Source organism: Sylvia atricapilla, chromosome Z, assembly GCF_009819655.1.
Source record: "Sylvia atricapilla isolate bSylAtr1 chromosome Z, bSylAtr1.pri, whole genome shotgun sequence".
NCBI classification, from domain to species: domain Eukaryota; kingdom Metazoa; phylum Chordata; class Aves; order Passeriformes; family Sylviidae; genus Sylvia; species Sylvia atricapilla.
Window position 1 is genome coordinate 66,187,117 of NC_089174.1, and position 24,675 is coordinate 66,211,791.

A 24,675-nucleotide genomic window follows, 5' to 3' on the forward strand; every position below is an offset into this window, starting at 1 on the left:
TCTGTCCCACAGTCACTTGTACAAAATCCCTGCAGCCATAAGCTCTTGCTCAGGCATATTTTGCCACTTCCAGCAGTGCGAAGGGCTCACCTTCAAATGCCATTGTTGCACTGCCTGGCAGCCTCTCTCTGCTACCCCTGGATGACAAAAAAATCCTCTAATGCATGCTCTAAAGCCCATTTGCATCTTGAGACAGGTGAAGATCTATGGTAGCTACTCTATTGATATAAAGTGAACTCTTTAGAGAAAGCACATATGTCACTTCCCATCCAACCTCACTTCCCATGCCATAGTAATACCTCTGTTATCCTTTTAATATTGGGATGGGAATGGTCATTAAAGCCAGTAAGTGCCCTTTTCTGGAATTCTATGCAGTAGTGATGTTCTGTCACTTCCTACTCTTGGAGAACTCTGTTGTTTATTCATGGCACTCAGCCCTGGGACTGCAGTAATGTGCTTGACATACATACCATACTTGTTTAAGCACTTCCTAGAAAATTTAGACTGTTGTGACCCTCCTGGGAACAGACAACTTCTGATAGTGTTCTGTTTTTAATTCAGTGACACCTCAAACTTAGAAGGCTGTTGCAGGCCCACTTCCTCATTCAGATGGAGGTAGCAGAGTTCCTGCAGCAGCAAGGCAACCTCTTGCATTTCTGATGCATTCAGAGTAAGAAAAAAGGATTGTGGGTGGAGGGGTTGAAGTTTGTTCAAGTTTTTGGAGATGCTGTCACAGAAGTTCTCTGACTTCTTTCCTGTGGTAGTAGTTGGTGTAGCTCATGTCTTGAGTGTCAGTGGTGCCAGCATGTTCCAGCAGAACTGTGGCAGGATTCGGGAGACCCTGTTGTTTAGTAATTTTTTAATGCTTCCTGAATGTTCAGATCACGGGAAAAAAAAAAAGCATTAAAAAAGCCAACTCAACAGGTTCATGCTTCTATTTTAGACTGTCCTTGTTCTCTCTTCCGTGCTGTTCCAAGCTAGGTGTTTGTTAGGGTGACAGTTATGCAAATGAAGCAAGCCTAAGCCCCTAGTACATCACCATAGTGCCTGCCTCTTACCAAAGAATATTCCAGATCAGAATTTCTGTGGTAATTAACTAAATCATGTTGCATTTGCCGCTGTTGATGCCTGGATTTTGATTTATGTGAATATATACATATCTGGAGACTTGTAGCTCTGCTTTGCTTTTCTTCAGAGTATGATGATTGTTTGGGGGTTGAGTTTTGTTTGGGGTTTTGTTTGTTTGTTTTTTTGGGTTTTGGGGTTGTTGGTTTTTTGGTAGATTTTTACACAGGGAGATTGGATCATTTCATCAGGTCACAGTAAGGTCTAGCCCTACACAGATCTGCTTAATATCTCAGATACCAAATTCGTCTGTTTAAGCAGAGTAGATTTACTGAAATCTAGTCCCTCATCTGTCCACCTGCATGGTGGACAAACAGATGTGCCCTGCACATGTGTCATCACAGCACGTAGCCATCACAGTCTGGAAGTTTCCATGCCTGCCTGTTCTTTCTCATGTTCAGTGTCATGGACAGGGTGGTTGTGAAAATCAATGCAGAGTTTGTAGATGAAAACACCAAAAAGACATCCCAGAGTTGGAGCTGCAACTGGGACCCACCACCAGGAATGCTCAGCCCTAAAATGAAAGACAGAAGAGGCATCTGGTGAGCCAGACTGGAACCACTGCCCTGCCACCACATCCTGCTGGGATGGAAGTGAGCTGTGTGAGCAGAGGAGTCTGTCCCACTCCAGGCACCAAGCCTATAATTGGCTTAGACGAATTCGCTGTCCCCCCACTTAATTGCTGGAGGGAAGGTCTTTTTCCCCATCAGCATGGAAAGGTGGCTCTACACTGCAGGTTTTGTGTTCTCCGAAAGAAATGGTCTGTGTGGTCTTGATGAATGGGACTCTCAGATGACATTTTTTCTCCCTGTTTCCAGTAAAATCTGTGACTCCTCTACTGAGCTCTCAGATATATTTTCTGGGAATTAAGGAAAATGGGCATCTCGGACAGGAGACTCTGGTAATGATCTCACCGTAGGAAAAGCCATAACATGGCGCCATCTTACTAGATAGAGGTGGGCAAGGTTTCATGCACAAATTCAGATTCTAAATTTAGAAGACCTGTTCAGCAATCCACCTGCGTTCAGGTGAACTTCATTCTGGCTCTCTGCTCACTACAAAATCCAGCTGCATGTCCAGTGAACAGGCAGGCAATTTGGTGCCCAAACTGAGGTATCTGAGCATCAAGGTGAATCCCATGCTAGAGAATAAGTGTACTCCAAATTTTATGTACAAGGCTGCTGTAGACACAACCCTCACACACTCTGAAGTGACACCATCACTTGATCCAAAGAAAAAAAAGGCTCCATTACACGTTTTACCTTGTACTTATCTTCTCCCCTGGCAAGCTGAGCAGTGTAAGAGCAAAAACAGGTCACTCACGTGAAGACGGCCATTCCCCAGCCAGCAATTGCCGTGAAGATCCGGGGGGGCAGGTCCCTGGAGGGGTTTATGGCATAGCCTGTATTCAGCCCCATTCCCAGACCAATGCCCAGGACCAGCATACCCGTGAGCATGGGCTGAGCGCCTTTGATGGCTGCATTGTTTTTCTCATCATGGATGACCATAACACCCAGGATCAACATAACTGTTGCTGTAAACTGTGGGAACAGAATAGGGAGAAGAACAGGTCAGGAGAGAGAATGGGGAATGTTGAAAGATCCTGCTCATCAGAGCAGGAGAGACTTCCTGGAATGAAAGAGCAGATGAGATTCATAGTCTTATCAAGGCAGGAGGGACCCAAATACTGCCTACTCCTCACAGGTGGACTGAAGAAAATTCTTTTCTCAGCAAAAATACCATCACCAAGACTGATACCAACTTCTCAGCAATGTCATCTCTATCTTTTAGGGAAATGGATTATTTTAAGTACATTTTGTCTAAAAGAAGCAGAGCCATAACAAACTGCTCACTAGACAAACCTCATCATCCCCGGAGGAAGTGAAGTTTTGCACAGCCTGCAGATATCAGATTCTCACCTGGGAAACTGAATTTCCCATCAGTGACTACATAGCTGGCATTTGTAATTTGCAGTGTCCAAGACATCAAGAAGCATAGTTTTGGTAGAGGTGATGAGACCTGTCTCTTTATGCCTCAGAAAATGCAGCTGGAGAGACTTGAACTGCTTGCACAGAAACCAGCAAAACTGAAACTGCGGCTTTTGGCAAGGCACTGTCACTCTTATTTGCTTTCTTGTCCATTAAGGACACTGCTTAGTCCACAGGAGACAGAGGGGATCCACTCCCCACTTCTAGGCTTTTCCACCATCCTCTTTATCCTGCCCAGGCAGGAGTTTTGTCAGCTCAGAGTCCAAATCACAGGCTTCTAAAGATTTACGTTGGAAGTGAATCTTCCTTCTCTGTTGTCTTAATGCCCGACATCCCCTGAAGAATCCCTTTCCTATTTCTGGGCATCTGGACACTGTGCTGTAAGCTGTGAATCCACTGCACACAGTCTCAATGGATCGGTTCAAACACAGAGATTCTGTCCAGGCTGTGCGCATGTGGAGACAGTCCCAGGCTCTCTGTGCTGGGGAGGGGCAGCCAGCACAGCTGCCAAGGAGGATGGAGTGGGTATAGAATCCAAATAGGGAAGGAACAGTTCAGCCTAGAACCCAAAGGAGATGGCTGTGATATAGCTCAGCTTCTCACTTCTCACTGCTTGTGCGACATGCAGGGAAGGTGTCTGGAGAGCCTCTGGACAAGCTGTGGAGCAGGCTACATGTATTAGGCTTTAGGCTGAACTCTTTAGGCTCACCCAGCCATCAAGGTGCCTTAGATCTTACCTTTCAGGTGCCTGCCTGGAGGCTGGCCTCCTTGGGAAAAGAGATTGTGGTGGTGTCTGTGCATGTCATGCTGTGGGGACCTGTAGCAGCTCTACAGCAGCACCTGTAACCACCCACCTTCTCCTAGCACACCGTGGCCACCCCCACTGACCTCTGTGAAGAAGGCTCCCTGCAAGGATACATTGGGAGCAGGGTAAGTAGAGAAGATCATCGCTGTGGCAGTTGGTCCCGACACTGTAAGGTTCCCCTTGGTGTAGTCATAAATAGCATCTAGGAGAAGTGGGAATTATGGAATTAGCACAGGATTCATCCCACAGGATACGCAAACAAATCCACCTGTTGCAGCCAGCACAGACATCAGGGAGAAGGGAGGCAGTGGAAGATGTGATGGAGGTGACACGCTCCTCACAGAGCTTGATCTTACCAGTATCTGTTACCCACAGACTTTGGTCTGCAGTCACTTCCTTACACCTGCCAGCTCCCTATTGCTGCTCCAGGAGCCCAGGGTAACCTGGATGGTCTGGATGTACTGGAGGCATCCAACCCTCTGCCCCTCAGAGACTGAGGAATGCTAGAGACAATGGGTGGTGGGTCCTCTGCTCACAGCTCAAAACCCCCAAAATTGCAAACCTGTGTTCCACGGAGCAGCAGAGGCCCCCTCAGAGCTCCAGCAGCACTTAAGACATCGTAGTTCATAAAAATAAAGCCCCTGCAGACCTGGAAACAAAATGCTGACAAAAGGCAGCTACTGCCCTTCTGCTCAAGACAGGTCTTCAAAGTGGGAATGCGCTGAGTAAAAGGATCTGTGTTCTCCTGGAACTATGTATCCTTCCCAAAGGTATATCTGGGATCTGCTCTGAACTTGAGCTATGGTCTGTCCCACAAGCCAGGAACTTGCCCTCTTCACCCAGAAATCATGCTGGGTACTGTAAAAGGACATATTCTTGACAACACTGTGAGTTGACTGAAATTACACCTCTGTGATAAAAGACACAATCCTACCATAGTAGAGGGCAAAGACAGTGGCTGCTGCCGTAAAGGAGCCCAGGAACTGGCCAGTTATATAAGCTGCAAGTGTCATCCAGGAGATGTTTCCTAAAACGCATTGTGTAATGGTGATGGCAGCGTTCAGATGAGCTCCTGCAAAATACAGAAAAAGAGAAGCCTCAGCACTGATGCAGCTGTTTAGGAACATGTGCCATGTGGAAGCCTCATCCCTAGAAACATTCCATGCCAGGTTGAACTGGCTCTGAGCTACCTGCTCTAGTTGATGTTTCTGCTCATTGCAGGGCAGTTGGACTGGATGAGCTTGAAAGATCTCTTCCAGCCCAAGCTATTCTTTGGTTCTATATCCCATGCCCTGCAGCAATTACCCAGACAGACCCAGAACAGCAAGAATCTCTCAGGTCTTACTCCTGCACAGACACAAAACGAGCCTTTCTCTCTCAACTGCTGAATAGTGCAGGTCAAAGAGCACCTAACCAGTCAACTAAAAATTCTGTAGACCACAGGCTGCCTCCAGAGACTGGACTGTTTCACCTGTCAGATATACCTCTCATGGGATGGCATGAGTTTCCCTATGACTTTCTCAATGGGCTTAAAAACAGTCTGTACTTCAACACATTTTAAGTAGCTGCAGGAAGATGAGGACCTGTGTTTTGATGGAACACTTTCTGTGGAGAAGGTTGGTATCACAATGGTGCTTTTGATGACTAAATGGGTCTGCATCTCATGGCCTTGGTGCAAACCATGTGTTCTTCAGGCCTCCTTTCTCCAGGAATCCAAACAAAATACTTTTCTTGCCTGATAAGTACTTTAGGGTCAATAAATGTTCCAGCCTTCATGACCATCTTCTATTCCAGACTCCAAAAGGGGTAAGATGTAGACACCCATCATTTCATTGAAGTGCAGGACAGAGTGAAGTGGAAGTGCATGTACCACCTGCTACAGTCCAACAACCACAACTGGAATGGGGGCAGGTCCCTTCTTAGACCCTCTGCTCTTTTGTGGGTATGGCCAGCCATTTCAAAGATCACAAAAAGGATCTTGTGACACAGATGAAGCCAAATTACTGTGTCAGGAAGGTCTGCAGTTTATTTTGTAACCATACTATTGCTGGCTGAGCTGAGCTACTTTCTGCACTGCCCTCTGCCCTCAACAGACCAGCTCCTTCTAAAAAGTCATTAGGACTGCAAGACCTGCTTTCCCCAGGATGTTTCCACCAGCTCCAAAATGACAAGAAAATCAAGCTTCTGACTGCTCACGTGGAATTTTTTTTTATTATTTCCAAGTCAGCCCCAGGTCTGGACCTCTGTCTACTCCAACCGTTCCAAGAGCAAGGAATTGCTTTAATTTTCTGCCCATTAGGGCCCTTAATGTTTTCTCTTGGTGCAAATGAATGCAGAAATTGCAGAAGGTAAAGATAATACTCTTGTCATGTGAGGGATGCCACCCCATGACCTCGAAACACAACTTCCCAAGTTCATGGGGGCATCTGTGCATGGATGTGTGTGATAAGGAGAAAAATTGCATACCATTCCTTTTGCAACATCAGCAGTAAGCTCTCCTTCACAATAAATTATTTACTTCCCCATGGGTCATATCAGCAGCAGGTTATGGGATTTCCCTGTCCCCCCAGGCCATGCTGGCATGTCCCAGATGAGGGAGGTGCTGAAATCTGGCTCTGCTGGCCACAGCAGAAGGGGCTGGACACACCTCTTCCTCTCTCCCTGTCCTGCTTGCCCTGTCACAGGTCAGAACACAAGTTTGGGGTCAGTATTCTGTACATATGTTGTGCATGCCTTGTCCCTGGCCTTTCCTGTTTTTCTTGCCTGGGGATTCTAGGACTGCTTTTTTTAGGTGGAGACTGCCCGTGCCACCCCTCCATGCATACCTCCACACCCCACTCCTCCTGTCCTCAATGCACATGGCCTTTATGTCCCATGCACAGATATGTCCCATGCCTGACAGTGCTGCTCACCAGATACTCCTCCAGCTGCATAGACACCCAAGGTAGCACCAATGCCAAATGCCATATTGATGCTCAGATAGTGACCACTATTTCCTTTTCCCAATACCACTTGTGCCACAGAAGACAAGCCAAAAACCTGTGTAAAAAGAAAGAGAAAGGAGTATTAAGAGTATTCTTGTTGCTGTGATACACTGAGCTTCTTTGCTATTTTTTCTGCAAAAGTAATCACCTCCCAAAGGCAGGAATTCTCTAAGGTGACCGTGGTCAGAAGACAAAGAACAACCTTGCCCTACAAAAATTGAAGTGATACCTGAGATTGATGCCCATCAAACAAAACTAGGCACTCTCATTATGGTTGGGTATGGGGAGACAAACCCCAAACACTCACAACAAGAACTGGGGCTCAGTGGGGGTCACACACAGCCACACTGCAGACATCTCTGCCTGAATCCAGGGACATGAACTGGGGGAACCACTGGAGATAACATCCAAGGTAGATGGAAGGAGAGTGTGCAAATTCTTACTGTCATTCTTTTCCTGGTGTGCAATTTATTGACTAAGAATGTAGTTTGGCTAGCACACAGCTGTTTGCCGAACTCGACTTTAATTTTGGTAATGTTCCAGAAAAAGACAAGAAAGGAAATTCTGGTTTAACTTTTCTGTTCATCACATATTTTCAGTTTGAAACAGCCAAAGTTTCAGTGTTTTTTTTCAGTGACTAAAGGAAAACCGGGGGGGAAAACTAAAGGTAAACACTCTCCAGCAGGAAAACACATATTCAAGACATTGCTCTGTCCTGAAAAAGAAAATTCTATTTCATGCTTTTGATGTGGTAAGAATGGAAAAATCAGTTCTTTGCATGCTCTTATGCTGAAATCTAGAGAAAGACAAGGCATCTCTTGAGGTTTCTGGTCCACAAACCACTGAGGGTTTGGAAAGTGTATCCTGTTCCTTGGACTGCATTGATGTTTATCCCAGGTGACATATCTTTCAAAGACAAGAAAGTCAATATGTTCTCCAGCGCATAAACTTCAGCTTTGGCTTGCACTGTTTAACTGTCACTTTTTTTCTGGCTACTCTGCCTGCATCCAAATTTTATCTCATGTCTGCTTCCTCTCATTGCTTTTAGGCATCACCCAAATTCCCTTTCCCCAGAGATACTGCTCTTCTTACCTCACTTGTAGACACAGACCACACTTTGTGCTCTGTGCAGAGCTACAGCCCCCACAGTATGTGCCCTTCTCAGTCTGCCTCAGCAAAACAGTTTATGTCCCCTTAGTATCTGGAAATTACACAAATTCTGCATATTCATCTCTGATTTTCCCAAAGCCCAAGAGACAACAAATATGTAAGGCACAGGTTTTCCGGGAGAGCACACAGGTTTAGAAATAGGGTTGCAGGGGAGGAGACATGACTGTGCACAAACAGCACTATCCTGAAAAAAACCACAAGATAGGATACAGAATCTGTTTTTCAGCACGGATCCAAACTTCTGTTTTCTTCCTGTATCCTCACAGTCCCAAAACACCTTTTATTTTCATTTCTTCTTCCCTAGTCCTTGTGCTGCTTAGTCCTGCTGCCTGGTTCCTCTTACCAACACTGCCTGTCCATTAAACTGAGGGGCTCTGGGGTGAGATTTATTGTCCAAATAACAGCCATTCAGGCATCCTGGAGGTGTACTATTGCACTGAGGGCCAAGGTGCTGCTGAAGAATTGGGTGCCATATGCTTTGTTCTGATGTTGGTTGCTGCTTGTCTTCAGCCCTTGATGGGGCCCATATGCAGTGCCCTCCTTTTCTGTTTTCCCACACATGGATCGGTGAAAGAAGAGCCAGTATGAGCTGCAGGCTGCAAAATCTGCCTTGAACTGTCAAGAGTGCAGAGTAGTCTCTACCTCATACTGTTTCCCTGCCAGGATGACCCTGAAGTTGTTCTTTATCACCTGGGAACTTCTACCACCAAATAACAGAGAATGGAAAAAAGCAAAATGGTTCACTAATCTGCTGCAGAGGAGTCACAGATGTCTGTAGTCTGACTTACTATGAGTGCAGAACTACCTGGGAATGAAATTCAAAGAGCTGGATGTGCAAAATTGCATGATAAAATGCAACTGTGCTCTGCACAGGCAGCTGTTGCCCTTGGAAATGAGTCCCTTTCTTGGTACAGAAAGCTGTGTCAGAAGGTCCCTATGCTTGCACAAATCCTAATCCTTCCTCTTTAAATATCCAAGTACATGTTATTTAGGTTATGCCTAGCCTTTGCCTGCCAGCTTCTGTCCAGTCTAAAGTGTGTCAGCCCAGGCTAAGTCCAGGTGTAGCAAATTGGCAGAGATAGATACTGGGCGTTTTCAGAGGGAGGATCTCATTCTGCTCTGTTGGTCAAACACTCAAAGTCTCTGATCCCTGGATGAAGTGAGTACTTCATCTCCAGCCCCCACAGTGAGTGCAAAACTTTCCTAATCCTCTAACCAAACATTTCTGAAGCAGCGCAGGAGCTCAAACCCGCGTACTTATTTCTTGGTGAAACAGATCCCTCAGGCAAGAGGGCAGTTTATGTATAATTTACATAAGCACAGATACAGTTTATGTATGATTTACATAAGCAGTGTTCGATTGGCAACAAGAAAATCAAAAGTGAAATCCTGGCATGCTTCACACCCTGTAATTATATTTCCTGATGGTGGGTTGTGATTCTAGAGAATTTCTCTGGAAAGTTCATTACCCTGGCAACTCTGAGGGGAGGACCGATGAACACTGTTTTCATTTTGCAACAGTTGTCAGTGGTAGAAGAGTCCGTGTCTGTTCCCCAGACCTGTTCAGACCACCCCCAACTATACCACACCTATGGCACAGCAGGAGGAAAAGCCTTCATTCGCTGTGTGGGTTATTCCAGGGGGTGTGGCATAAGCATTGTAGACACTACTCTTTGATTTCATTCCCAAACTCTTCCTCAGTTTTCTCCAGAAGAGAACTGAAAGAGCAGTATGTCCAGAGAAGGGTAGTGGAGCTGAGGAAGGATCTACAGGAGAACAAGTGTGATGAGGAACAGCTGCAGGAGCTGGGGATGTTCAGCCTGGAGAAAAGGAGACTCAGGGAAGACCAGATTACTCTTTTCAGCTCCCTGACAGGAGGGTGTAGCCAGGGGAGGCTAGTCTTTCCTCCCATGCAACAAGTGACTGGGCAAAGGCAAATGGCCTCAAATTGTGGCAGGGGAGGATTAGATTGGATATTAGGAAAAATCTGTTCACCAGCATGGTTGTCAAGCACTGAACAGGCTGCCCAGGAAAATGGTGGATTTAAAAATGGTGGAGGTATTTAAAAGACATGTTGATGTGGCACTTAAGGATATGGTTTAGTGGTGGCCTCTGCAGTGCCGAGTTAATGCCTAAAGGTCTTTCCCAACCTAAATGATTCTGTAATATTTTAATTCTTTCCCATCTACTTCACTCTCTCCCAGCACCCACCTCCCTTTCCCTGCATGACTTTTTTTCCTCCCGATGATTTTTGGCAGACAGTCTGCCAGCTGGGAAGCTGCCACCCCACCAAAGCAGAGGGGTGAGCAGTACCAACCCTGAGGATGTGGTAGGAAACCACTGACCGTACAAACCGCTGCCTTAAATGGCTGCATGCACCCACACATACATGTACACAGACTCCTCCTTACCATGAGGATGAATGTTCCCAGTGCTTCTGCCAGCATCTCCCTTATGGTACTGTTACGAATTCTGAGCAGCTTCTTAGTCTTCTCCAACATCATCTTCCCCACCTCCTTATGTCTGCCTTTGCGTTCCTGTTGTGATGGCACACTTCATTGCGCTGAGCCAGGTTACCCTTTGAAACTTGGCACCCTCTTCACCCCCAGACACCTTCTCTCCTTTGGTTAACGATGAACAAGCCAATAAAGCAGCAGCTAGCTTCCAAGTCTTCTCCCCCTTCCCTCCCTCCCCAGTATTCCATCCTATAAAACCTGTATGGTGGGATGCAATACTTCTGTTATGAGGCCATTGGTGACACAGTGCCACTGGCCAGGAGAGCCTAACTCCAGAACAGTGGAGCTGTCAATAGCCTTGATGTGCTCCTGAAGCCTGTCTCTCTCCTTAACCTTTTCTACAGGATTTGAACAGGAATTTTGGCTCTACTCTCCATTGTAACCCATTGACTGACTGTTCAGTACTGTTTTTTTAAAACAGATTGGATTGAGACTGGTTGCCTATGCAGGACTATTTGGATGCCTCTTCTGCAGTAAAGATGCCTGGAGCTGGTATGCTCTGCTGTCTGCAGCTGGGAAGAACAAAAAGCATTCTTTCAGGTGGAATAATTGCTTTTGTTGAATGCACCTGTGTCTGCAGGTGCCATCACATTCATGGGAAACCTTGCTATCAGCCACCCTGTCTGTCCTGTCATATAGGGCAAGGAGAAACCAACCTCAGCAATGGTCTCAAGAGATCTTCAATCTTACCTGGCAGCCAGAGCAGAACCATTACTGTCCTGATTCCTCCTCCATCTCCTCATTCCCTCTGCCTATCTCCCTGCTCACCAGGTCCTCTTACCTTTCAATGGTGGAAAGGTTTTAATACCTTCAATTAATCATGGAAAACTTACATCCACTGAACACTCAAGACCTTTTCCCTTGAGCCTTTTCTGGTTCTTCGCTGGTTTTCTTCACCTTCCTCACAAACTGCTGTAGCTTCTCAGTGTGGAGGGGACAGCTCTGCAGAGGTGTCAGCAGCTGCCCAGATGGGGACATAGTGCTCTGCTCATGCTGCCCCTCACCTTGCCTCCCTCTCCTTTACTGCGTGGCAAAAGTTTATGAGCTTTTCTTTCACCCCCAGGGTGCTCAGCAGCTGTATGGAAGAACCTGGGAAGCTGATTCTCCTCTCTGCTCCATAGATGATTGTATGTCTTGTGGCAGGGAGAGTTTTATAGACTGGGGCAATCCCTCCTCCAATGACAGATTAGCTGTTGACCTCAGTGAACACCTGGCTAAATATGCAGTAAATTACTAGTCTGTCTCTGATACTGAGGGTCATTTAATTATGATGCATGATAATCATGTTGCTTGCAAGGGTGTTTCTACATAATTTTTCTAGGTGGGAAGGTTTTTGTCCTGTGGGCCTGTGATCTGTGCTGTAGCACAGAATAAACCTTTCTAGGTCACTTCATTCTCTGCCAGGCAAATGTTTATTGGTGGGGCACAAACCATGGGTCCTGGAGCACCAAGTTGGTGCTAAAGAGCCTCCAGTTTCTTCTGCACATGGTGATTTCCAGTACGTATCACCTGAGATCCTTTTGTCTCCATGTGCTGGAGATCTCACAGCCTTTCTCAGATGGACAAGATATCAGTGGGTCAGTAACACCCACAACTGGACCTACAATTTTTTTTTCTCCTGGATCTCAGAGAGCCTTCCAAGTGGATTCCTACCCTGTGGGCAAACAGTGAAGCTGCTGTGTATCTGATAGGCTTTGTTTCCTACATTCAGGCATCAATTGTAAGCATCTCAATATTCTGATTCGGGCTGAAAAATGGACAGGTACTTTCTGGGAGCACTGGGTTCCCATAGACTTGCAATCTTCTGAGGAGAAAATGTATTCCCTATTTGCAGTAGAAATCTTTGGTTTGGCAATAATATTTGCAGCATTATTCCCAGTATTATCACCAAACTCCGTAAAACTCTAGCATGCTTCTAGGAGCTTGTCCTTTTATACCAGTGAATCCACAAGATGGCACTGAGACATTACTTTCTCCCTTTAAGATGTTGAGAAGAACTCCTCTGTTGACTGCTGAAAATGTGAGAATCCTCTAACTTTGAAGTTCTGCTGGCCATTTTTAGACATTAATGTGACCTGCTAGTATTCAAGGACTGTAAAAATAATGAAACCCTAACCTTTCCAAAGGTCATGTAGGTCAGAGCACCTCTGCTCTGTGACTAGAGAAACCCAAAGTGTGTGAGCCTGTACCTGAGTTTATACCAAGCAGAGAAAAACAGGCAGCTCCAAAGGGCAATTCTTCCTCGCCTAAAATAAGCATTTAAGGCTCGACCTGTGAGTCATGCTAGATAATGGCACTTTCCCTCCAGTGTCTGCACACAGACATGGACTGATGGGCTCCAACGTGCACCCCCGCCACCGCCAGGTGGGCTGGACTGCCCCTTCTTCCAGCATCCAGACGTGGTGATCTTGAGCAAGTGCAAGCCAAGTGAGTCAGCCAAGGGCTGGATTGCAAATATCTGCTGGTTTCCCAACAGCAACCTGCTCATACTTGCTCGGTTTCACCTACCCGCAGGGCTGACGAGGATCTCTGGGGTCACTAAATACAGTCCCCTACTGACACAGGCAGCCACACCATATCTGCCCTTTGGTGACCTAGCCACTCTGGATTTTATTGGTAGATGATCATTGCCCAACTCCTGTTGTACCCTGTTACCTGAACTTGCTGTTCAGAAGATTACACGCTTTCCTCTAGTTTTCAGCCAAATTCTCAAAGTCATTTGTCCATGTGCAGCATTAGCCCGTCACAGTCAAATTAGCTTACTTCTTGTGGGTGCTATCACTTAAAGTGTTCCTATAAGGTGTGTCAGAAGAGCACTGGCTGCTCAGGCTTAGCTCCATACCACCTCCTGATGTTTGCCTTGATACCCTCACAGGTTGAAACAACACTCAGCATTGGCCCTACAATGATTTTGCCACATTTTTCCACTGCAGATTAAGCAGCCACCTGCTAAACTGAACCCACTTTTCTCCCCAAGACAGGAGTGCTTTCAGCACTACTAATAATAGTCTCAGTTTGGAAAGGAAAGCTTTGGCACAGTCAAGGTCCACTAACAGTTCTGGTGTTGATGCCCATGGTAATGGAGAACCAGAACAATGCCTCTGTGTCTTGCAAGAAGAGCCCTGGGAAGAATGAGTATCTAGGCAGTCCAGGACATTCTGCAAGGAGTAATTTCTCTGACTCAGTTTCTCAGAACAGTGCACATGCTTCCTCTGCAGCCAGGAGCCCTTTTATCTCTTAATTGGGCTAACCAGCAGGTGCAACATTGCCACTCCATTCACTTGAACCCTGCTGGTGAAGCATTTTCTCCCCAGAGGCCAAGAGAAGCATAAGCAGACAGCTCACTGAGGGCAAAAGCAGCTTGTTCCTCAATCAGACCAAATGATCAGGGCACCAGACTATCTTCAGTGCCCTTCAGGAAGCAAGACCAAATCAGAGAGAGATCATAACAGCACTGGTATGACCTCTGCTGTCCAGGACAGATCCTGTTTGACATAATCTGTGGCACCTGCTTCCTATGGTCTTATGTTCCCCATTCATGGTCTGTCCCCTCTTCTTTAAGGATGGCAGGCACCAAGCAAGTCCCACACACCCCACTCATCTCTCAGCAGATGTCTTTGCTCTCTGTAGTGTCACCCCCGTCTCCATTCCCATGATACTGGCCTCCACAAGCCTCTCAGCTAATCCATTGTCCCTTGCCCTGAAGCCAGCCCAAAGTTCATCACCTGCACATGCTGCTCTTCTATGAGACTAGGCCTGTTCCAGTCATACTGGACAGAAGTGGGAGGTGGAGGGACATATGGAGAAATGTGTCGGTTCATCACAGGGTGGGGTCCTGCCTTGGGCACAATGCTGCCCTGCCCCAGGCTGCTACAGCTACAGGGCTGCTACAGCTACAGGGCTACTTAGACAGAGGTAATCCATGAGGTTATGCTGCCAACAGGAGCAGAATTACTTGGCTTTGTTTGTCTTTAGGGGCAGAGCAGGGCTCTGTGTGACAGGGTTGCCAGGGGTGGCCCTGGCCTCATTGTTGGCCAACAGAGTGGAACCCTCCTGGTCACCTGGAACCCATCCACCCCATGCTGAGCCACACTCCTCCTGCCCTTTGTCTGATTTATCAGACAGGATTAAGACATTCTTCAATGGAGCAAGGTGTGATGTTTTTTGAGGCACCCACCAGCTTTGAAAAGCCCTGGAAAGTTGCCCCCACCCACAAATATTTAACAGAGTGTGAAATGGAGGGACAGGAGTAGATCAGGTCATAGAATCATAGAATGTCAAAGATTAGAAGGGACCTTGAAGAACATCCAGTGCCAATCTGTTCTTGCCATGGGCAGGGTCGTCTCCCACTAGACCAGATTGCTCAAGGCCCTGTAGAACCTGGCTTTGAATGTTGACAGTGATAGGGCATCCACAGCTTCCCTGGGCAACTTCTTCCAGCATCTCACCACTTTCACAGTAAAGTGTTTTTCCTAATATTTAGCTTACATTTCCCCTCTTTCAATTTGTACCTATCACTACAGCTCCTGACAAAAGGTCCCTCTCTGGCTTCCCTATGGGCCCCTTGAGGTTACTAGAAGGTTCCTGTGAGGCCTTCACACAGCCTTCTCTTCTCCAGGATGAGCAGCCACAAACTTCTCAGCCTGCATTTGTAGGGAAAGTGTTCCAGTCTTCTCATCAGTTTAGTGGGCCCCTCTGGACTTTATCTAGCAGTTCCAGGTCCTTCTTATGTTTGGGGCACCAGAACTGTAAGCAGCAGAGGTCCCACAGAGTACCATGGGATTTCTAACAAGGTCATGCTGGCTCCTCACTTGTCATCATCCCTCATTTGCATGACCATCTTGTTCTCCTGACCTGCTCAGGGCCGTGCTCCCAGCATACTCCTCTGTGTGAGAGCCTGCCTGTGCTAGGACCCTGCAGTAGGGCTGCCCAGGCCCAGGCAGACTGCAGCAGAATCTGTAGTTTCAAGTGCTCTCTCTCTGAGCCTTGAGCCACTTGCTCTGGTCTGCTTTCAATCCACAGATAAAGTGAAAGCTAGAGAAACTACAGTGCTCACAGGATATCATCATCCTGGAGATAAGAGCAGCCAGTCTTTCTCCTAGAAGACCACAAACACCCATATTCTGAAACAAGAGATTAAAGTGGAAAGGCTCTAGGCTGGGGGAGGAGATTTTGAAATTGCAATGTGGTGAAGCCGGCACACTGCTCTGAACATTTCCTTGCCTCTGACTGTTCCCAGAGGCAGCACAGTGTGGCTGTGTCCCCACCACCAGTTTGCAATGAATTTGCTCTTACAAATATTGCCTCTGATGAAACCTCTTGTGCTTCTTCCCATACTTCTGCCTTGTCCTTTCCCCAGGCAGTCCAGTCTGGAGTGCAGGATGTTCTGCAAAACACACCAGCCCAGCATCTACCTGAGCAACACCAAAAAGCACAAGCTTGTGTTGACACTCACAAAGAGCAAAATCAGAGCAGGAGCTGTGCCAGCCACACAGCCATGCCTGCTCACTCTGCTGCCGAGCAAGCAGAGCAAGGCTGAGCCAGTAGTACTTCACACAGTTCTTCACAACCACCAGATGCTTAAGGGTGTACTGCACCCATATATTCCACTCACAGAAGTTATGCCTGTAAGCCTTTAAAGAGATGATGCTAAACCCATAGGCAGACAATAGAATCACAGAATCATGGAATATTTCAGCTTGAAGGGCCCTAAAACATAAACTCATTCCAACCATCTGCCATAGGCAGGGACACCTTCCACTAGACCAAGTTGGTTAGGTCTCCATCCAACCTGGCCTTGAACAATACCAGAATTGGGGCAGCCAGAGCTTTTTCTGGGCAACCTATGCCAGGGCCTCATGACCCTCACAGAACTGATTCTTAATATCTAATCTGAATCTGCCCTCCTCCAGTTTAAGGCCATTCCCTCTTGTCCTATCACTTCAGGCCCTTGTAAAACATCCATCTTTTCTGCTGTCTTTTATCCAGAGGTTTTGCAGGGTGAGGAATGGACTGGTGACACTAATCATTGCCATATGTGTAATCAGTGGATTACCCAGCTATCTCCCCCAGAACATAACTGTGATCTCCCATATCACACCTGCCAGGGGGTGTCTGAAGACTATACAGCATCTGTCATGACTCACACCAGTGCTGAGCAATGCCTGCTCCATAGGATTTGTCTCTCCATAGGGGAGGGAAAGGCCAGGACTGTACACCTGGGTCAACTTTCCCAGCGCCAGCCCAGAGGGCTGCTGCTGGCACCGACGTGAAGGCGTCCAAAGGAAACCCTGATAAGCTCCCAGTATCTCAGCCATGGGGAGATGCCACAGATTCCTTGCAGGCATGCACACAAATCCCCTCAGACACTGCCCAGCTTCTCCTGGTGCTCCAAGGATCCCCACCCACATTTCAGTGTAAGTAGAAGTTTTCTCCAGCATCACCTAGGCCCCACCACCCTCATGATCCCCCAGCCCCTTTTGCCACTTATGCTGTTTTGAGACACAGCCTCCTTACACAGAGGGGCCAGGTGTGGATCTGGATGGCTCCCTGGCCACTCCCATTCGTTCAGTTCCTGCTTGTAAAGATACTGACCCAGAGGAACACAGAGAAGCTGAAAATCCATCTGTTGATGGACCGTGAAAAAGAGCCAATTTTCCTAGCTCATGTAGTTTTGTGGCACAAGTCCTGGATGACACAAGTGGCAGCTTCATGAATTTTCCCATATTAAGCATAACACTGACATGCCCTGAGCACAGGACACCGCATATCAGTCACCACTGACAGTGCAGATATCCCTAACCCGTGGCAATTACTAAATTTTATTACCATCTGTATTGTCCCTATGTTTGTTCCTACACAGACACTCAAATGTACATGTCCCTATCAGCCATTTCCTAGTGAAGAAGTAACTGTAACACACCATCTTCTGAATTTTGACTTCATAGGAACCTCATTATCACATCAAATTATCAATATGTAATCTTATGAGAATGGCAGAGGATCTGTCCCTCACTTCTCACATGAACTAGTTATAGCTCTCAGGAACTACCTCAGGGTGTATTTGCACAGGAGCTGATGTGATGGGCCTCTGACCACAACCATGGTCAGAGTTGTCAGGGCCTCAGCCCCAGCATTCTGCCATGAAATACAGACCATAACAGGTTTGTGAAGATATGGGTAGTGATTTGGTACCTCAATTGCTCATGCATGTTCCAAACTGCAGCATTAGGCACAGCAGGTGCCTGTCTAGATCTCACACCTACAGGAACAGTCAGCCACAGAATGCTGAAGGTCCTAAAAAGACATCTAAAGGTAAGCAAATTCATGAAGGTAAAAATCACCCACGGCTATTAAACATGAATACCCCTCTATCACAAGTGGTCCCTGAACTGTGAATCATTGAAGATTGTGAAATAGTTCTGGGGAAGTCCATTTGTTTTGTTCACTTTCTTCTCATATCACACTCTCATGGATCTTCTTCACGGATTCAACCCATATCAGTGACCTCTGCCTCGCTACCTGTACTGTCCAGTGGAATGGGATGTCCACCCCTTCAGTACTTAAGTCACAGGAACAGAAGACTAGCAGAATTTGCTAGCTGCTGTTCTTGAATTTCTCAGATCTGAGATGACAGGAAAATGGTAAAAAACTATTCCAAGCTCCACTGTTCACCAGTTTGAGATCTGATCAACCACTGTCCTCCCTGCCCATTTCGCCATCTTCAGGGGGTGGCCAAAACACCTTGTTCAGATGCAGCCTGTGGTGGGCAGGGAAGGTATTTGCACCTGCACACAGCAGGTGCTGTGTGATCTTTGCTGAAACAATGATGCCTTAAGTTTTAGCTTACACCTGCCCCAGCTGAGTGCTGGAAGTGCCATCAGCTGCTGGGTCATCCTTCTCATTACTCTCTTCTCCACTGTGCAGAGCAGGTAGTGACCTCTTCTTGTCCCAGGACACCCAAGGACATCCACTTCAGCACTGGGGAGGTCAGGGGTGAGAGGGGTAAGTGGGATTGTCCTTCATACCCGCAAGAGGACAAGCCAGTAGAGCAACTCCTCAGCTCATTAGAGCACTGACTGTAATGCCTACAGCAATGCAGCAATTCAATGATATTTTAAATACAGTAAAAGCTTTAGATGAGGGATATCTATTGCATTGTGGTAGAGCTTCCTTTCTTTTTGCCTTCAGGAGCTAGAGGAGGCCACATCACATGCGTCATTTAAAAGCAGACTTGAAGCAAAAGGCACTTGAAAACTCACCATGGGGAACAATCATGCTCAGGGGAGTAAATAACTGACTTTGTCTTGTTCATCTCATATTTTATGGCCTTTGCTGTTTGTACAGTGCTTCACAGGAGAAGGCAATCTAGCAGAGCAGAGTCTGCTCACCACTCACCTGCCTCCTCCCCTGTGCAAGCACCATCTCCCCTCTTGTGCTTTCTCTTCTGCTCAGCTCTCTGGCATGGTAGCTTTGAGTGCCACACCACCACTCTGCAGTCACACAATACAGTCAGCAAGGACCTGGAGGAGAAAAATGCTGCCAGCACCCTGGGAGCATTGCAGGATCCCTGGCCACACTCCCTCCTCTGTGCTTGGGGTGAGAGCTTGCAGCCTCCTCCCTCCTGGTCAGTCCAATCCCCAATCCACGTGGGAGTGGTAATGTAGCGGGAAGAGGAGTGTCAGAGCAGAGTCTCACTCCCTGACAAGTGCCATGGGGTTTGCCATGAGTCATCCTGGAAATTTAGGACATGAACAAGATCCTCTGAACTCACAGGACCTCTTTTAAAGCCCACATGGCAATCAACTAGAAGCAGCAAAGGGTAAATTTTACCACCAGCAATTGTGTGGGACTCAAACACTTGTTGGAAACACAGGTTGGTATGGAGTAACAAAGATGTCTGGCTTCACCATGGTCTACTTGGCATGCAGCTAGACTCTTAAAAGCATGTGTTTGTTCAGGAGCTTTGGATAAGTTCTCTCTAGCTGTTATTTCTGTCATAGTATTGCCCCACAATTTTTGGACTCTGACTTATTTGGAAGCACTGCCAAAATAATCCATCACAGTGCCTCATACCCATAGGCAATAGCCTGATGGAAGACATCATGCCCTGATCGGCATCTGCATGGAGCAAGATATGATCCAGGAGTGACAAAAACGTGTTATGTTCTAGGTTGTCATAACTGAGGAAAAAAACATGTTCATAATTTGCATTTGTCAATTCATACTTGCTAACAGGCTAGCAAGATAGATCAACACAGAGCAACTGAGATTAATGAATCCTGATCATCTTTAAGTTCTCAACAGACTGACCCTAATCCATAATCCATGGTCAAGTCTACATTTTTCTGAGTTTTGTATCAGCTAACTGAAACCCCATCAACTTATTGAAATGAAGATAGGTCCTGAAGAAAGCAGCTCTGACACCTTAAATTTATTCCTGCCTGCAGACAAACCGTAACTGTGAAGAAAACTGCAAATCCCATGGAAAAGTCCCATAATATCACCCAGTGATTGACTTGGATGACCACAAGTATGTAAGTGCTCCCATGGGCAGTGTCCCACCCAGCCTATATGGAAGGAGTTCATCCCTCAGAGATGCTGTCACCAGTTGCTGCAGCACTCACAGCTTTAATCAGAGGTTTCCCTCTCAAGCACTGACTCGTCCTGCCGGATCAGTCCTCCTTAGCTTTCAGCACATGATAGGATTGTAAGCCAAGGCAAACGTAAGCAACGGACAGAAACAGAGGATAGAGATCTCCAACGCACAATTACACACATAACGATGTTATGTTATGCACAAAGGTGCGTGAAATATGTTTAAGAAAAAAAAACTCTGCATAGATAGGAGAGTTGTTCATAGTCCGGGATGTTATCAGATCTGGGAAAATGCCATGTGAGTGAGTCACCAGATCATCAGTCAGTTGCTGTTTACAGAAAATGCCACAAAGTTGGCTGTTGTAGTGCCTTTCCTGCATTTGTATTTCCTTTTCATGGTTTCTATAAATGATTGACTAAAATGTGCTGTGGGCCACTCTCTTGCACTATAGCTATCTGCCCTACTACCTTGCTCCAGTTCCTCCTCCCTTTAAGTAAAATATATTTTAATGGAGTAACTTTTTCAGATGATGATTGGAGAGCAAACAAAGGCTCTTTGAAAAACTGTTTTGCATATTCCTGCCACGGTTGCTCTCCAACCAATACGCCAGCATGCTTGTGCTGTAGCCTTATGCCAAGGAGGGACACAAAATGCAACTGATCCAATGAGTTTATATATGGCCCATCCCTTCAGGAACTGCTGTTCACTACCTCAGTTCACCGGCATTTAACACCTGAAAAATTCAGAAGATGGCGATCTGCAGATCAAGACTCTGGCACAGAAAGCTTGTAAGTGAGAGACATTTACAAGTGAGTGCCTTCAGCCAGACTGGAGTGATCCCATAGCACTGGTGGCACCCTCAACAGAGAGGTCAGTCTGGCTCCCCACTGCAGAATGGGTCTGTGCCCTGAGCCCTGTGCTGGGCTGGCCTCAGACAAGTGAGGACCTTCATAGCAGAAGAGCTTCTGGCTTAGCTCCCATTCCAACCACTCCAAATGGGCAGGGGTAAAAACAGAGGAATCAGGGAAAAAAGGGGGAAACAAGAGGGACTGTCTGAGGAAAAACTGGGAAGCAGGAGGACCCTGTGCCCAGACTCACTGTGGCATGGTTTGTGCAGCACAACACGTCAATGCCTGGATAAGCTTGGGCTATGGTGGGTTCCCTCTAAATCCTGGGCTGCTATGAGCTGCTACCACATTCCCAGAGAGCAGCAAATCACCTCTACTCCCTGTTTGTAAAGGTCTTGGCAGTTGGAGACCAAACTGTCTAAAAGAGCCTGTGGCTTCAGGATTGAGACTGCCCTTGGTGTTTCTTCTTTGAGCAGTATTGAACTCTATCCTCCTCTGTAGGAGGAAGAGTCTGTGTGCGGGCAGCCACATTGTGAAGTAAAACTTTCCCATAGCTAAAAGCCCTCACAAGCCTCTCTGCCTCCTGGTGTACCTCCACAAGCTTAAAACAAGTGCCCTACATGTGTATCTGCACATGTTCCTCTGTGAAAAAGTAAGGGAGAGACTGACTTGCTGCAATGAGCATTTCAAACAAAACAATATAATTACACATATTTTCCTCCCATGAGCAGGATGGGAACTCAACATGTAACATCTGTTGCTTAATGCATTCCTAGATAGCACACAGATATTATGCTGATAAGCACCACTTAAGAACCAAGATAGCAAAGAACAGAAAGTAATTATTGTAGTTACATAGAGAACAGGTCAGATCTTCATGTGACTTTAAAGCAACCTGGTTTCCACTCTTCCATTTATCATAATGAAAATAATGCATATAGCAGTGAAGAATTTTAATAGCATTTACAGGCAATAATAGCTTCAGAAAGATGACTTTCATTACCCGGCTGTACAGTTGTCCCTGGAAACTGCAGAGGGCTACATCACACACCATTTATATTCTGAATTGAAAAAGATATCCTTTGGAAATTAAATGCCTGTATGGAAGATCTCATGCTGTTTAAGAATCTAGAGAAAACCAAAATTCATACCTGTTTCAGGTCTTTGGCCTTCTCCTGAGTGCAGCTTACCATGTGAAAGGCCAAATGACCAAGATTAAGAGGTGCCCACTTGGTGCTTCCCACATGCTGGCCTCTTCCAATGCACCATGACAGTGCTTTCCAGGCTGGGCCAGTCCCTTATTCCCAGCTCCAAGAAGTGGCAGCAGCACCCCTGCCTTTGGGAAGCCACACCTGTGAGGGACTGACATCCTCCCCTGCCTTGGAACAGGAGAAGGATTGACACCCAAGGGAAAAGCAAGTGCACACCCACCTACTCAGACAACCTCAGTACCTCTAAGTTGACCTTCATCTGCAGCAGGCCTAGCACTGTAGACAGCCATAAGGCACAGGACAGTGTATTAAAAAAAAAATAAAATACAATTAAAACAGAATTTAAAAATATTTGCATCTTGCTAGTTTTTTCATATTAATGAAGAGGGGGAAAGTGGGATTGAAAAGAGCCCTGAGACTCTTCTCATTATTTCCAAGGGAAACTTGACAGCGTTGCTGATTACAAAAACCTTTGCAGAAATATCCCCTGCTTTGACAGTCCCCAAGCATCTCAGAGACTAAAGGTTGAAAATAAATTCACGATTGTCAGTAAAAAAAGAAAAAAACAGAGAACCAGACATAGTCCTTCCCTCAGATATGGTATAACTTCAACAGAACAAACATACCACGGCAAAAAGGATGAAGAGAGCCAGAATAGACAAAAACTCTTTGCATTTTGGGATACATCCCACCAGTTTTCATCCCACCTGCAATCCTGAGATTTTCACCTAAGCGTATTAACAATGGTGTGTCACTAAGCAGGGTCCTGTCACCTCTTCTTAGGTGGCCTCTTGTGTTTAGGGGTCTCTTCCTGTTGCCATAGGATAGCAAAATATTTGGAGGTCTGCATCTGTCAAAGCACGGATACAGCCCAATAAATATAATTCTTGAAATTGCTGGTGAAAGACACAGGCTTTGGCATCCAGGCTTATCTTGACCTCTGCTGCTGTTAGTTTAACAATTGCCAGTGGTCAAATAACTTCTGTGTAACCTGTTCTGCTTTTATCTCTGTGTTACCATATAGGGTAAAATGGCAAACATAAGTAGTCACTGCATACCAAGGAACAGCCCTTTAGGTTAGTTGAGGCTGGGGAAAGCTGTTGTAAGACTTTTAAACTTTACCTAGAAACTACTAAGAAGGAGAAAGAGTGTAATGAGAAAAAAACCCCATAAAATAGCCTCAAGCAGATTGCAGGCCTGAGGAGCAAAGAGCATCACCATGAACTTTCTACTTGTCCTGGTGACAGCTGTGGACACTGATGACTCACAGAGACAAGCTACTACCACCTCTCTGCTTGAGGAGGCTGGTGCCATCAGCCACAAGACTCAGGGACATCAGAAGGTGAGGATAGCACTGGAGAGGAGGATTAGATATTGCAACTTTTCTCTGTAGCAGTTTTAAGATCATTACAACTAAAAAGGATTTTTCTGTATTAATCTGGATTATAAGTGTAACTGGACAATTAATAAATGTATTGTGTCTTGATTAAGGTAAGATTTTAATAAAACTTTTGGCTCTGTATGAATATAATGTATTCATCTTGGCATATAACAATATTTTAAGCGTAGAATGACAGAAACCCAAGCTCACTGCCAGGCACTAGCAGAGCAGAGTGCCCCTCCAAGACAGTGGCTTCTAAGACATGAGTGAACCCTGCACAATCCTTTCCCCTCAAACTCTTTCCTGTTTAACTATTTGAGGGTACACAGGACAATTGTTACTCTCATAAGAGTTGCAGCTATTCCAAGTGCTCCAGCTGGGAATTTTCAAACTAATTCTTTAAACAAGTATGAAGTATAACCTACCCCCAGCTTGTACCTACATGGTAGTCAAACCCCCACCTCTTCTTGGACTGTCAGTTCAGCCCTTCATTTATCCAAACTGATCTTTCCCACAAACTCTTGCATCTCTCAAAGAGCTGTGAACTGAAATTACAAATGGGAGTGGGATCACTTATACCCAGGCTCACTGTCTTTGACCCACCTACAATTGGTTTGGGTTTACAGACACCTGTGAGAACATAATTCTGACCAAAAAAACTCCATCTGAGGCTAGAAACACATTTCCAACAAGAGCCACAGCTTGGAAAGAAAGAGAGAAACATGCTTCTCACTCCCATCCTTGTTGGGTTATCCTCAAATATTTCCTGACCAATCTCTGCTCCAACTTTGCAACCGCCCTGTCGATGCAAAGGGCAGACTGAGCATTACTGAAAGCAGCTGAAAAGCCCCAAAACTTTCACTGAAATCCTCATCTCCCAAAACTCACTGTACCATACAGACACAAAGACCACAGTGACATTATCACCGGTGTTAGAAGCCCACCTGATAAGTAATAATAGAAACAAAGAAAGCCTGAAGTAATGTTTGTTAGAAGATGTGGAGGCTTGAATGGATATGAATTTTACTGTTGAGCTGACTCAGCAAAGA

The 24,675-nt window shown here is 46.1% G+C and overlaps 1 protein-coding gene across 1 annotated transcript; it reads right to left on the bottom strand.

The window, feature by feature from the left end:
- Positions 1 to 1,262: 1,262 nt before the first annotated feature.
- LOC136374630 (aquaporin-7-like) lies at positions 1,263 to 10,593 on the bottom strand. The gene is made up of 6 exons (XM_066340033.1): positions 10,484 to 10,593; positions 6,831 to 6,957; positions 4,853 to 4,990; positions 4,002 to 4,120; positions 2,449 to 2,666; positions 1,263 to 1,639 (listed from the first exon to the last, which is right to left on the bottom strand). The coding sequence occupies exons 1-6, from the start codon at positions 10,574 to 10,576 to the stop codon at positions 1,480 to 1,482; spliced, it is 855 nt and encodes a 284-aa protein (XP_066196130.1). The 5' UTR covers positions 10,577 to 10,593; the 3' UTR covers positions 1,263 to 1,479.
- Positions 10,594 to 24,675: the final 14,082 nt, after the last annotated feature.

Coding starts and splice junctions, on each gene's coding strand:
- LOC136374630 (XM_066340033.1), bottom strand. CDS start 10,576: ATGATGTTGGAGAAGACTAAGAAGCTGCTCAGAATTCGTAACAGTACC. Junction 6,958..10,483: donor TGGGAACATTCATCCTCATG/GTAAGGAGGAGT, acceptor CTTTTTACACAG/GTTTTTGGCTTGTCTTCTGT. Junction 4,121..4,852: donor TGTCTTTGCCCTCTACTATG/GTAGGATTGTGT, acceptor CACTTCTCCTAG/ATGCTATTTATGACTACACC.